General features: G+C 36.5%; 1 protein-coding gene across 1 annotated transcript; it reads left to right on the forward strand.

Annotated features, from left to right (window-relative positions):
* The first annotated feature begins 2,464 nt into the window (after nt 1–2,464).
* Nucleotides 2,465–9,992, forward strand: LOC104240448 (uncharacterized). The gene is made up of 3 exons (XM_009795290.2): nt 2,465–2,770; nt 8,566–8,915; nt 9,092–9,992. The coding sequence occupies exons 1-3, from the start codon at nt 2,686–2,688 to the stop codon at nt 9,674–9,676; spliced, it is 1,020 nt and encodes a 339-aa protein (XP_009793592.1). The 5' UTR covers nt 2,465–2,685; the 3' UTR covers nt 9,677–9,992.
* Nucleotides 9,993–15,653: the final 5,661 nt, after the last annotated feature.

A 15,653-nucleotide genomic window follows, 5' to 3' on the forward strand; every position in this document is an offset into this window, starting at 1 on the left:
TATATATTTAATGTACGTAATATTAAGATAACAATCATAAATATAACATTGTGATAACAATTATAAGAGGACTACATTACTTTATTTATACTTTGAATTTACTTAATTTACAACTTAGAAAAAGATACTTATAACTTAACTACACTAGGTGATAAAATAAAATATGATAAAATGATTTTCAGCCATGAGGGAACATATTACAATTTGTAAGTTTCCATACTTCCTCAAAAAGTAACTAATTATGCAAGTTTTGGAAACTTTTTGCAAGTAACTAATTATGCAAGTTTAGGAAACTTTTTGCTTTTCCCATATTAGATGGGAAAAGGACAACGTGCCTATGAATATATGCGCCAACTTAGTTTATGCACTCACTACCTTTCTTTCATACACAATAAAGATTAGGGTTACTACTTCTTGTGTATCGTTGCCTTCTAATCTCCAGGGTTTAACTATGGCGCTGCTTTATAATTCTCAGCCAAAATTAGTTGGCTGCCAAGTTAGAGAGAATATTATGGCTTGCCGTAGGAAGAGGAAGATCTCGATTGATACCACCACCTATGATCATATCGTTGATGTTAAGGAGTTGGAGAAGGATAACAAATTCATTCGGGCTGCCATGCTGAAAATACGCTACGCTGATGTAATCTTTAAATCCCAACAACAAGTTCTAGGCAAAGCGTTTGATGGAACAGAGATGAAGAAGAAAACAAAGCTGTGGGAAAAACAATTACGAGAAGCGAAAGCTAAGTCACAACGGCAAAGAGATAGAGAAGCGGCTCGGATCGCTATTGAAAACATCAAAAGGACGGTTCATTTTGATGATAGTATGCAAGCCGAAAAAGAACTTCTGATGATTATGGGTGCTACAAGTTGTTGGTAAAGAGTTCGCATGTTTTCTATAGAATTGCTTCTTGATTCCTAATTTCTTTCAAGATATGTTAATCAATATTTGAGTTTCTTTTTTTGCTTCTGTAAAACAAAATATCATCTATAGAAATTTATGAGTACAAAGGAGTTTTTACTTGTGGTTTTAATTTGAAGCAGATCACTAGATTGATATTTATAGAATAATATACATGTAGTTGTACAGAGCTATTTTATGTTCCCAATTTTAATTTCCTGTTTGTTGGTGCGCATGAGAAGTGAAGCAGTGATAAGTAACAAATTCATGAGTTTACTTAGTAGTTCAGTCCATATATTATTTACTGCAGTCTTGTTGTTGATAATATATGCTTTAGAGAGTAATAATATTCTTCCCAGACCCCACTTGTGGGGCTGTTGTTGTTGTAGAGTAATAATATTCTTACGTTACAGGGGAAATACTTGGGAAAAATACCCGAGGAACGTAACCTTACATATTCTTGAGCTATAATTTCTCATATCCTGCGCATACTTTCTGCACAAAAATTCATACTTTTATCTTATTATCTGAAAAATCTTTAGTGTTAGTTTTGCAAATTAAATCGCAACCTCCATACTGCACCATTGTTGTCCGGCCTAAATTGACTTCCTCTCAAGTTTCACTTAGAGATCCTGCACCACAGATAATAGTAATAGTATATATTTATGTAACCAATTCCAACTAGTTTTCTATCTATGATCACTAAATTTAAGGGTTTTTTGGTTCACACACTACTTAGCTGGTATAATAATATAATACAATTGTTTTATGATGAACGATAATAGAATTTTTTTTTTTTTTTTTGCAGCAAATAATAATGCAAAGATTGTCAATGCAACAAGCTAAGTCACAATTTGAAAATTGTCATGCAGGGATTGCAATATCCAAGAAGAATCAGTCTTAAGGATTTTTAGACATTTTTAGGTGATTTTATCCAGGTGTTAGTGATACAAATATTAGTTTTTGCATTCCATCGGCATAAATTAATATATTGAATTCGCATGAGTTACACTAATATTGATATTTTGAAGCTTCATTTTGGAAACCAAATACGTGGAGTACCAATTATACGTAATTTTTTTCAGCAAAAATAAGTTTTTTATTAATTATATACAGTTTGCACTAGTAATACAAGGGTTATATGTTAAACAGTTAAACCCGCATCACTTAAAGATTTTTTTGCCAAAATCTTTTTTCTCAACACAAGCCAAATGAGCTTATAGGAAGCATTTCATAACTAAAACAAGTTATGATGTGACTGAGATTAATTATATTGGGATTAGTTATATTGAAATTCGTTACGATGTGATTAGTTATTATGATATTATTTTTTATTGACTGTTTGGTATATGCTGTATTAATTTTGGGATTGTCAATTTTACTGTTTATCTGGAATAACTTATCATGAGATTACTATTCTATCTCGATACTATTTTTAAACAAACAAGAAATAAAATAATATTAAATTTTTAATCCAAAATTATTTTTGCTTGTACCATGCCATGTGATTATGCTTATAAATTTATTGAATTTTATATTATATGTCGTACACAGATCTAATGATCCAGATCTTAGGACCGCACTGATCCACCAAAAATGCACTGATCCACCAAAAATGCTCATTTTGGTAAAACGGGAAAGTGGAAAGTATTTTCTCAAGAAACAGTAAACCATAGCCCCTGACGACGCCTTACCCCAGCCAATTGCTACAAATGAAGTTGTGAATTCAACAACCGACTGCCACCGTCAGCAGCTGCTCCGCCACCTCCTAGCTCCGGCGAACAATGAGATCCAGACCACCACTGACTCGCAGGAGATCACCTACTATTCATTATGCCCCTGACAATACTCCCCTCTATCATTCTACTGGTACTCTTTTTCAACCCTTTTTTCAATTTATCTATCTGGGTTTTGCTTGATGGAGTTTGTGCTGGGAAAGGTGGAAGATTTTACATATTTGGAAGAAAATGTTTTCTACTTGATTGCTATGCTGGGTTTTAGTTATTGAGTCTCAAGGTTTATGTTATGCTAGTAATTTTGCATTTTTAGCTTTCCCCTGCACGTCCCTTCTTGCACGTTCCTCTATTTACTAACCTAAATTCTCGAGGTCACTTGTCTCGTTGATTGTTTTTTTGTTCTGCATTAATGGGTACAACAACAAGTAAAGGTTTAATGATGAAAATTCATGCCATTTTTTGGTATTAATGAAATGTAGTGAAAATGGGCATATACTGTGTTATAGGTGCGGGCGTGATTTGCCTAGGAAGGGATTAGAATATGTGATGAAAGGCGATTAATTAGGAGAGAAAAAAATTGATTGCCCACAGAGGAAGTGATATCAGATTCATGTAGAACTCTTTTTACTTCTTCAATAAAACCTGCTAGTCTTTGACATAGTTGTCATATCATGATAAGTATCACATATTAAACTGGCCGTTATTTGAATCTCACATTGTGTTGTAAATCATATCCTTAGATGCAAAACATACTTAAAACATAGAATTTGTGAATAACTAACCAGTATTTATGGTTAAAAGTTTGAAGGTTACATTTGCAAATTTGGCTTCATTTGGTCTTGACATCCCTCTATCCAGTGGGTAATGGGTCTGCCCCTCTATGCTTCTTCACTTAAGTACCAGTCTTTTGTCTACAGCAAGGTTCAAACTCTTGACGTGCACCTAACTAGTACATCACACGATGTGCTCTTACTGTTAGACCGAAGCATCAGGGGGCAAAATAAGTACACTTGTTCTCCTGCGTAGGTACACTTGACCAGCAACACAATTTCTGTCAACTTGACCAGCAACATATAGTGTGTTGTAGGTGCTGCTGTGATTTGACTAGGGAAGGGGTTAGAACATCTGATGAAAGACTATTAATTAGAAGAGGAAAAAAATTCATTGCCCAAAGAGGAAATGGTATCAGAAGAGATGAATGTGGAGAACTCTTTTACTTCTTCAATAAGTCCTGTTAAGTCTTTGACATAACTGTCATATCATGATAAGTATCACGTATTAAACTGGCCGTTATTTGAATCTCACATTGTGTTGTAAATCATATCTTTAGATGCAAAACATACTTAAAACATAGAATTTGTGAATAACTAAAAAGTATTTATGGTTAAAAGTTTGAAGGTTACATTTGCGAATTTGGCTTCATTTTGTCTTGACATTCCTCTATCCTGTGGATAATGGGTCTGCCCCTCTATGCTTCTTAACTTAAATTCCAGACTTTTGTCTACATCAAGGTTTGAACTCTTGACGTGCACCTAATCGGTACTTCACACGATGTGCTCTTACTGTTAGACCGAAGCATCAGGGGGGAAAATAAGTACACTTGTTCTCTTGCGTAGGTACACTTGACCAGCAACACAATTTCTGTCAACTTGACCAGCAACATATACTGTGTTGTAGGTGCTGCTGTGATTTGACTAGGGAAGGGGTTAGAACATCTGATGAAAGACTATTAATTAGAAGAGGAAAAAAATTCATTGCCCAAAGAGGAAATGGTATCAGAAGAGATGAATGTGGAGAACTCTTTTACTTCTTCAATAAGTCCTGATAAGTCTTTGACATAACTGTCATATCATGATAAGTATCACGTATTAAACTGGCCGTTATTTGAATCTCACATTGTGTTGTAAATCATATCTTTAGATGCAAAACATACTTAAAACATAGAATTTGTGAATAACTAAAAAGTATTTAAGGTTAAAAGTTTGAAGGTTACATTTGCGAATTTGGCTTCATGACATTCCTCTATCCTGTGGATAATGGGTCTGCCCCTCTATGCTTCTTAACTTAAATACCAGACTTTTGTCTACATCAAGGTTTGAACTCTTGACGTGCACCTAATCGGTACTTCACACGATGTGCTCTTACTGTTAGACCGAAGCATCAGGGGGAAAAATAAGTACACTTGTTCTCTTGCGTAGGTATACTTGACCAACAACACAATTTCTGTCAACTTGACCAGCAACATATACTGTGTTGTAGGTGCTGCTGTGATTTGACTAGGGAAGGGGTTAGAACATCTGATGAAAGACTATTAATTAGAAGAGGAAAAAAATTCATTGCCCAAAGAGGAAATGGTATCAGAAGAGATGAATGTGGAGAACTCTTTTACTTCTTCAATAAGTCCTGATAAGTCTTTGACATAACTGTCATATCATGATAAGTATCACGTATTAAACTGGCCGTTATTTGAATCTCACATTGTGTTGTAAATCATATCTTTAGATGCAAAACATACTTAAAACATAGAATTTGTGAATAACTAAAAAGTATTTAAGGTTAAAAGTTTGAAGGTTACATTTGCGAATTTGGCTTCATTTTGTCTTGACATTCCTCTATCCTGTGGATAATGGGTCTGCCCCTCTATGCTTCTTAACTTAAATACCAGACTTTTGTCTACATCAAGGTTTGAACTCTTGACGTGCACCTAATCGGTACTTCACACGATGTGCTCTTACTGTTAGACCGAAGCATCAGGGGGAAAAATAAGTACACTTGTTCTCTTGCGTAGGTACACTTGACCAGCTACACAATTTCTGTCAACTTGACCAGCAACATATACTGTGTTGTAGGTGCTGCTGTGATTTGACTAGGGAAGGGGTTAGAACATCTGATGAAAGACTATTAATTAGGAGAGGAAAAAATTCATTGCCCAAAGAGGAAATGGTATCAGAAGAGATGAATGTGGAGAACTCTTTTACTTCTTCAATAAGTCCTGTTAAGTCTTTGACATAACTGTCATATCATGATAAGTATCACGTATTAAACTGGCCGTTATTTGAATCTCACATTGTGTTGTAAATCATATCTTTAAATGCAAAACATACTTAAAACATAGAATTTGTGAATAATTAAAAAGTATTTAAGGTTAAAAGTTTGAAGGTTACATTTGCGAATTTGGCTTCATTTTATCTTGACATTCCTCTATCCTGTGGATAATGGGTCTGCCCCTTTATGCTTCTTAACTTAAATACCAGACTTTTGTCTACATCAAGGTTTGAACTCTTGACGTGCACCTAATCGGTACTTCACACGATGTGCTCTTACTGTTAGACCGAAGCATCATGGGGCAAAATAAGTACACTTGTTCTCTTGCGTAGGTACACTTGACCAGCAACACAATTTCCGTCAACTTATTTATTTATTTATTTATGAAACTACTAGGCTTAAATTTATTATCAACCAAATAATAGAAATAGATAAACTTGTACAGTATAAGATTATATGTTCATGATGTAGCCAATAGTGATGATTTTCAGAAGTGTAAGCGTATATAATTGACGAAACAGCTGAAACAAGTGTTTGTGCTGGAAATCATGTCCTATGAACTGATGGACTTCAACTTCCACATTGTGTGCACTCTTGTATGTTTCCAGTTTTATGGGTTAGAAAAACCTGACTACAAATCTTCTTTTCTTAATGCCCCAACTTGTTTTGACAAGAGATGAATATAGGAAAAAGAATCACATATTTCATTACCTTTTAGCTTTTATTAGCAGTTGTAACAAACTTTTGTAGGTGTTGCAAAAGAATGATGTCATTTAGAGTAGTTTCCCGATGGCTATGTTAGCTTCAGATTGGAATCGGAGATGTTTGTATGCTTTGAATTTTTTAACACCAAAAGTTAATAACTAAAAAGTATTTAAGGTTAAAAGTTTGAAGGTTACATTTGCGAATTTGGCTTCATGACATTCCTCTATCCTGTGGATAATGGGTTTGCCCCTCTATGCTTCTTAACTTAAATACCAGACTTTTGTCTACATCAAGGTTTGAACTCTTGACGTGCACCTAATCGGTACTTCACACGATGTGCTCTTACTGTTAGACCGAAGCATCAGGGGGCAAAATAAGTACACTTGTTCTCTTGCGTAGGTACACTTGACCAGCAACACAATTTCCGTCAACTTATTTATTTATTTATTTATGAAACTACTAGGCTTAAATTTATTATCAACCAAATAATAGAAATAGATAAACTTGTACAGTATAAGATTATATGTTCATGATGTAGCCAATAGTGATGATTTTCAGAAGTGTAAGCGTATATAATTGACGAAACAGCTGAAACAAGTGTTTGTGCTGGAAATCATGTCCTATGAACTGATGGACTTCAACTTCCACATTGTGTGCGCTCTTGTATGTTTCCAGTTTTATGGGTTAGAAAAACCTGACTACAAATCTTCTTTTCTTAATGCCCCAACTTGTTTTGACAAGAGATGAATATAGGAAAAAGAATCACATATTCCATTACCTTTTAGCTTTTATTAGCAGTTGTAACAAACTTTTGTAGGTGTTGCAAAAGAATGATGTCATTTAGAGTAGTTTCCCGATGGCTATGTTAGCTTCAGATTGTAATCGGAGATGTTTGTATGCTTTGAATTTTTTAACACCAAAAGTTAATACTCCCCCCCCCCCTCCCTCCGTTTCATATTAGATTAGGTAGTTTGACTCGGCACGGAGTTTAAGAAAAAGAAGAAGACTTTTAAAACTTGTGGTCTTAAAAGCTTAAGGGGTAAAAGGTTTGTGGGACCATGACATTTGTGTGGCTATAAAAGCATCTCATTAAGGGTAAATGGGTAAAATGAAAGAGTTTAAAGTTGAGTTATTTCCAAATTTAGAAATGTGTCATTTGTTTTGGAACAAACTAAAAAGGAAAGTACCTCATCTAATATGAAACGGAGGGAGTATCTCTTTACCGATCAGGGAAAAAAAAGAGAACTGAAAATTATTCAATGTCTTGTACCTGCCGACACTGGCCAATGCATCACAAGAGGGTATGAAAAACCTTCGTACTGCCTTGGTGCCATCCCTGCTCTATGGTGTTGATCCGTAGTGTAGCTGGGGCGGAATTTCAGGTCTTGAAATAATCTTGGCAAGGGTTTGTATTATGGTTGTGGATGTATTTTTAAACAAAGGAAACAAAGGAAACAAATGGAACTTAGATCCAAATTCCATCTCACCAAAATCAACAAGCATAAATCATAACAAGCTCATTAGTACAATTGTTTTAGCAGTAATAGTTCTGAGATTTGATGTGTATCTAGTTGACCAATTTCCATCCCTTTGTCAGCCTTTTTATATGCTTCTTCAACTTTTAGTTCTAAGTAAATTTTGTTAATTATTCTTTTCCTTCTAGTCTTGTATGCTTCTACATATGCATGCTTATACACATAATGATGCATTATTGGACTTCTGCATTACCTGTAGTTATATGCTTTTTAAAATATGGTTTTTGTTTTCTCTTTCCCGGGGGAGCCGGAGAGTGCTTGAGGTCAAGCTAAATTGAACTTCTGTCTCAATTTTCGTAGTTCAGTCTTGTTTGTAGTGGCAGTTTTTGACTCCTTTTCCTGACAGATTCATTTTTTGGTAATTTATTCCCAGAGGCTCTGCCTCTATGAATTTCAGCAACGTGGGTTCATCAACCACCAGAGATTCCTTTCTTGGAATAAACACGGGCCCTCTTGCTTTTATTCTTTTTGATATCAAACGTTTGGGTCCGTTCTCAAGGACTGTTACATTTGTGTTGTCATCTTGCTCATGTTAATAGGATGATTGAAATACCTGCATCAAACCACGAAACATGACATGTAAATACATCCGCACATCTCCTAGCATTTTGCGTTCTTAACATTATTTTTCTGTTTATTATAGGAAATGACGACGTAGATAGTGGGAGAAAGAAGATGAAGCACAGGGGAAAAAATGTTGTATGGTCCCCTGCAATGGACAAGTGTCTGATTGAAGCACTTGCTATCCAAGCAAGAAATGGAAATAAAGTTGACAAATGCTTCAATGAAAATGCATATAATGCTGCCTGTGTTGCTGTTAATACTCATTTCAGCTTGTCGTTAAATAACCAAAAGGTTATTAATCGTCTTAAGACAATCAAAAAGAGGTATAATATAATCAGTAATATCCTCAGTCAAGAGGGATTCTCTTGGAATCCAAATACAGATACAATCGACTGTGAGGATGATGATCTTTGGAAGAAATATGTTGCTGTAAGTTTTAGCTTGTCATGCTCGCTTTTTGTTCCAAACTTTGGTTAATACTTTTTTTTTTTTTGGGGTTGTGTTTTGGCGTTCCCCTTCTCGTTATCATCTCTCTTAGTTCCATAAGATACTTTGTATTCTTCTGCTTGCCTGATGCCATTGTACAATATCTAATATGTTATTAGGCACACCCTGATGCTAGGGCTTTCCGAGGAAAGCAGATAGCCATGTATGAAGAAATGAAAATTGTATGTGGAAATTATCAAGCTCCTACTCGCTGGAGTAGAATGTCAGCCAATGTGAATGGAAATCCAGTGATAGAGTGCAAGTACGAACAAGAATCTGGTTCATATCTTTCAGCAAGTTCAGAGCATATGAACGATTCAGATGGAACCGAGACACAGTCATCTGCCAAAGAACCAGTATATACCGAAATGGCTGCTAATAATGAAGATGAAGATGAGCCCGAGGCTCAACCTGAGAGGCAAGCTGCAGAACGGACTCGTAGCTCAGAGACTCTTCAAGATGCAATGTTAGCAATAGCCTCAAGCATCCGCCACTTGGCTGACACAATTGAGCAAAGCAAGTACACCATTGACACCCCTGCTCTTTTGCAAGCTGTGATGGAAATCGAGGGTCTGGAAGAAGCAAAGCAAATGTATGCTTTCGAGTCTTTGAATGAGGACCCCGTCAAAGCCAGGGCCTTCATGGCATACAATAGAAGACTGAGGAGAATATATTTGTATCGACTGTTTGGCTGGTGGAGATAATGTTTTGATGGTCTATTCTACATCTTGGTCCTCTATTTTTGATGGATGCGTATATTTACTCTTCCAAACTTTCTTGAGGATTATTAAGTGAAGTGAATGCTGTCCATACATAAGAACTCGACCCATATTTAAGCTGACACAGAACTGTACAGGAATGTTTGTACTATTATATCCTTGTGCTGCTTAACTGAGTTTTATCAGATAACTTGCAACTTTTTTGCCTTTTGTTGTGAAGAAATTCCATTTCAATTAGACCTGCGGATTCCACTTGTAATGCGTACCTTTGCATATTGAAATACTTCTTTTTTGTTGTTTACTGCTTCTAATTATAAATTTATACCATGGTTAATCTATTGCCGAAATTTTTTCTTAGAATTATCTAGAGTTTAACTTAATACTATTTGTTTCCACTTTCCGCTAACACTTAGACACTATTATTAATCATTAGTATTCGAAAGTTTCATCACAACACTCTTCTTTATTCAATCGCTGGGGTTTTCCTTTCCCATGTAATTACTCCTATTTCAACCCCAACCACGTCTGAATCAGTCCCAAAGTCCACCAAATGTATACACAAACGTGCTAACACGAATAACACAAAATGTATCATTCCCAGCAACTCAATTAGCCAAGTTAAGCAACACATAATGTATTTAACTCCTTTATCCCCAAATGACTGAAGATAAGATACTTACCTAAATTGTATCTACTTCATTTAAATCTTTCATCATTAACGGTCGACCAATTTAAATCTTTCATCATTAACGGTCGACCAATGTTAGATATTTTTTGTTTCAGAAATTTTAAGGATATTCATACCAAAATGAACATGTCACCGACCTATAAACAAATATTCACCCCATATTATTTCATGAATCTGGAAGAAATACATTTGTCGATCATGCTCAACATTTTGTCTATGTATTACATCTTACTTTAGGTCTGAATCCTACTCAACATTTGTCAGAGCATACTCTAAGATATAGTCTATGTCTTAAAGCTTAAAGTTATGAATCCTCTTAAAGGTTGTGTTGTCTGGTTTACATATGCGACTTATTTGTCAAAGGTCATTGAACTAACGGAAATTGGTTAGTAAAGTCACTTTATTTTGTTTTGTTACTGAAGCGTCACCCAATTTTGCCTTTTGTAACTGAAGAGTCACTTTATGCTTTTAGGGGATATTTGTATTTTTCTTTTCAACCCAACCATTTAAAAGAGTAAAAACGCCCTCTAAAATAATTTACCGACCCGACCCACCAGACCGTTCTCTTTAAAAAAGAAAAGAAAATTGTACTGTGTCAATTTTATTCTATATTGCTAGACCAAAAGTGCTATATGTACCTTTAACATTACCAATATTCTATACTGTATCAGTTTTATAGATAGTAAATATTATTTACTATCTATACATATACTATACCAAATATATAAATTGCATATATATAGAGAGCATGTAAAGAAAAGATATCATACATAAAGTTATAACTTTATATAGATGTGATGTATTCGATATATACCATTAATATATGGTATATGGTTTGTCACATATACTATACTTTAAAAATATATAAGTATCACCAACCAAATCTGTAACATGTCAAAATAATATGTGCAATAGCCAAACTTGAATCCTAAAAAGGAAAAAGAAAAAAAGAATTTTTCCAATACGAAAAGAAAATAAGAAAGGAGGACACCAGAAAAGAATAGGATGAAAGAGGATTTTGCCAATATAAAAAGGAAAGGCAGAAGGCCCCCTAAACTTGGACTTTTTTTCCATCTACACACTTAAACTAACCTCATGACCAATTGAGCACTCAATCTCTATTCAAATTATGCCTATTAGACACTAGAAGCTGAAGCAATCCAGAAAATAAAATGCGTGTAATTCACCCTCTGGTGATGTGGCAAAACCAATGAAAATAGACATGTGGCTCTTTCCCCAAAAGACTTTAAGGCAATTTCTTTTTTAGAAAAAAAATAATATTAAAAAAGAGAACGCAACTCTGGTTTTTCCCACTCTACTCCCCTGTTCATCTTCTTCTTCCTAGAAAATTACGTAGTTGTTTTCAAATCTCAATTAATTTGTAGTTTATTTTGTTAGTTCATGATTTTTTTTTCTCCATTGGTCTTCTTTCCCAGAATGATTTTCCTTTTTTTAAAGACTTCTTAGACCATATCGGAGATTATTCTCGTCGAGATCGTCACGTGTCATCCGCCGAATTATGGCCAAGTTCCATAGATATTGGTCAAAGTTTTTATTTTCTAACTCGGTGAAGAATATTGAATCTGTTATGGAAAATCAAACAATTAATTGCAAAAAACGCTTCTGGGTCTACTTATAATGGAAGTACCAGTTAGTATTTTGGAAATAAACCAACAAATCTTACATCACCACCAGCCCAAAGAGAACAACGAGAATTCTTCAACAATTACGAAAGTAAAATAAAAATTTAAAAGTGTGATGAGATGAAAATTCTTCTTTGCATTTTTCTTTCTTTATTGCTGGGTGTATTTTTAAAGTTCTCTGTGAAATTTCTGTACAGTATTCTGTTTGTAGTTGTTTTAATTTGATGAAGTTATGTTATTGAAGAGAGGGGGGTCAATGGCCATGGTCATGGTGATTTGTAGGTGTCGAGAGAAATTTTCTGTTTTCAGAAAAGAAAATAAGAGCAATAAGATAAAAATCAGTGGCTAGTCGTGCTTCGTAGTAGGAAATGATACGGAGGAATCATGTTGGAGAAGGGAGATCAGGAAGGTGTGGCTCCAATGGTGAAGAAGAAGACTATTTCAGCTCTTTAATTAGATGAATATTTTAGTTTGACCATTATCATTCTACTATATACTCCATGTTTCAAATTAAATTTAATCCGGAGGTTCATTGGTTTCGTTAGAAATATGTAAAAAAAAACGTTGTGTAGAGAGAAGAAAAGGCGAATATACGATATGTTTGAAATATTTTTGTATTGGTCAAAATCTGACCGTCGGGATCAAGTTGACGATGTCCCGCCTAAGTAACTGGGCAGCGAAAGTTAATATAGCTCACTCTATATCTCCTCCCTGACATCCGACGAGTTGGTAAGAGCGGTGTCTAAAAGCACGACTAAGACACATTGGGGGCAAGAGGACGACGAGCCGAGCAAAAGGCAAGGGTGTCATGACTATATATAGTGAGGGAAAGCTTTCAACAAGGAGGCCACTTCTCCTATCTCCTTAAAAAGCTGAAAAGCTCTCTTCGAGTTTTCTTGATTGAAGAGAGTGAACCTCTAGGAAAACATGTAAAACGGTCTCCTCATCGATTGATGGGAGATACAATGTCAAACATCAATAAGATCATTTATGTTTCCTTCATCCTAAGTATGATCCACACTGCTAGCTCTTTGATCTGGAATTTATTATATCTGACTAAGATTTACCCCTTCATCTTTGATTGATTTGTTCAAAAAGGTTTTAATATCTTTTGAATCAAATAATTTGGCGCCGTCTGTGGGGATTTCTTAGTGAAATTTCCTAGTTTCTCCCAGATCAAAGACAAAAAATACAATCGCTCACCAAAAGGAGCGCGAAGGAAAAATGCAACCCACACGAGACAAAGGAGCAACGAAACAGGGGAAGGAGAGCCGAGCGAAATTATCAAGCTGAGAAACCTTCGCCCCATCTACCATTGATACGCCAAACAAGGCGAACGATGTTACCAATCAGTTCTCTCCCATGGGACCACCGGACGGGGGCAAGAAAAGTTTCATTCTAACTCGTCTCCTAATCTCTGCTCAAGTAAGAACACAACGGCCGCACAGGCGAACAAATAAAGAAACACCTCAATTACAGAACGAAAAACCACTGTAAAACAACTGTGATACCTCCCACTAGCGATACCTTCGAACTGGAAGACAGGGGCCAGACAAGGGAACTACAATCCATGTGCAGAGCGAACATAAGCGAAACAGCAACGTTCCACATTCTCCAACGTTGCACCCTCCGTTGCGAGCACTGCCAAACGGACTGTACTCTCCCGCAAGATATCCGGCTCTCCAAAAACTGGGACTCACGACGGGTTACTATTTTGATAAGTTCGAAATAATACCCTTTAAGGCCAGGGGCCTTTGCCAAACACAAGAATTCGACCTCGATCGAACGACGACTTGTTACTATTTCGATAAGTTCGAAATAACACCCTTCAAGGCCAATGGCCTTCGCCAAACAGAAGAATTCGACCTCGATCGAACGACGACGGGTTACTATTTCGATAAGTACGAAATAACACCCTTTAAGGCCAGGAGCCTTCGCCAAAAAGAAGAGTTCAACCTCGATCGAACGACGACGGGTTACTATTTCGATAAGTTCGAAATAACACCCTTTAAAGCCAGGGGCCTTCGCCAAACAGAAGAGTTCGACCTCGATCAAAGGACGACGGGTTACTATTTTGATAAGTTCAAAATAGCACCCTTGAAGGCCAGGGGCCTTCGCCAAACAGAAGAATTTGACCTCGATCGAATGACGACGGGTTACTATTTTGATAAGTTCGAAATAACACCCTTTAAAGTCAGGGGCCTTCGCCAAATAGAAGAATTCGACCTCGATCGAATGATGATGGGTTACTATTTCGATAAGTTCGAAATAACACCCTTTAAGGCCAGGGGCCTACGCCAAATAGAAGAATTCGACCTTGATCGAACGACGACGGGTTACTACTTTGATAAGTTCGAATAACACCCTTTATGGCCAGGGGCCTTCGCCAAACAGAAGAATTCGACCTCGATAGAATGACGATTGGTTACTATTTTGATAATTTCAAAATAACAAAATTTAAGGATAGTGGCCTTCGCCAAATCGGAGAATTCAACCTCGATCGAACGACGATGGGTTACTATTTCGATAAGTTCGAAATAATACCCTTTAAGGCCAGGGGCTTTCGCCAAACATAAGAGTTCGACCTCGATCGAATAACGATGGGTTACTATTTCGATAAGTTCGAAATAACATCTTTTAAGGCCAGGGGCCTTCGCCAAAAAGAAGAGTTCGACCTCGATCGAACGACGACGGGTTACTATTTCGATAAGTTCGAAATAACACCCTTTAATGCCAGGGCCTTCACCAAAAAGAAGAATTTGACCTCGATCGAATGACGAAGGGTTACTATTTCGATAAGTTCAAAATAACACCCTTTAAGGCCAAGGGCATTCGCCAAAAAGAAGAGTTCAACCTCGATCGAACGAAGACGGGTTACTATTTCAATAAGTTCGAAACAATACCCTTTAAGGCCAAGGGCCTTCGCCAAAAAGAAGATTTTGACATCGATCGAACGACGACGGGTTACTATTCCGATAAGTTCGAAATAACACCCTTTAAAGTCAGGGGCCTTCGCTAAAAAGAAAATATTTCGACCTCGATCGAATAATGACGAGACACTCTCTCGATTAGGTCGTAACACTTCTAAGGCCAGAAGTCATCAGAAAGAAAAATCGGGACTCGCCATACAGGCGTCTATCTCGCACAAAAAAGACAAAAATAGTTGAAATAAAGGTGAAGTACAAGGCAAATAATGAAGAAACGACTCCTTTATACAAAGTCATTGTGCAGACTATCGCCGCTTATACATGTCCCAAGCCAACAATAAAAAAAGGTGGGGAGAAGGAAGAAGAATGAAAAGAAAGGGGGGAAGAAACGACAGACGACGAGCAAATATAAAAAAAACAAAACAACAATAAGCAAATGAAAATAAGAACAGACAAAGGCAACATTCTTCATTCGGCGTCATCACCGCCTCCAAGAAGCCCTCCATCACTATCATCCACACCCCCATTAGCTTCAGGCGTCGCCGCATCATACCCACAATTGGTGCGAGCCTCCCGCGCTTTCACTTGTGCGTCCTCATAGGCAGCCTCAGTTACGGTACCCCCTCCCACAAACTCTTATATATATCCCGCTAGGCTTCGGCATAAACCCAAAACTTGTGCATATGGTGGGGAACGGCGTTGGA

The sequence above is a fragment of the Nicotiana sylvestris genome, chromosome 1 (genome assembly GCF_000393655.2).
Source record: "Nicotiana sylvestris chromosome 1, ASM39365v2, whole genome shotgun sequence".
Classification (NCBI taxonomy): domain Eukaryota; kingdom Viridiplantae; phylum Streptophyta; class Magnoliopsida; order Solanales; family Solanaceae; genus Nicotiana; species Nicotiana sylvestris.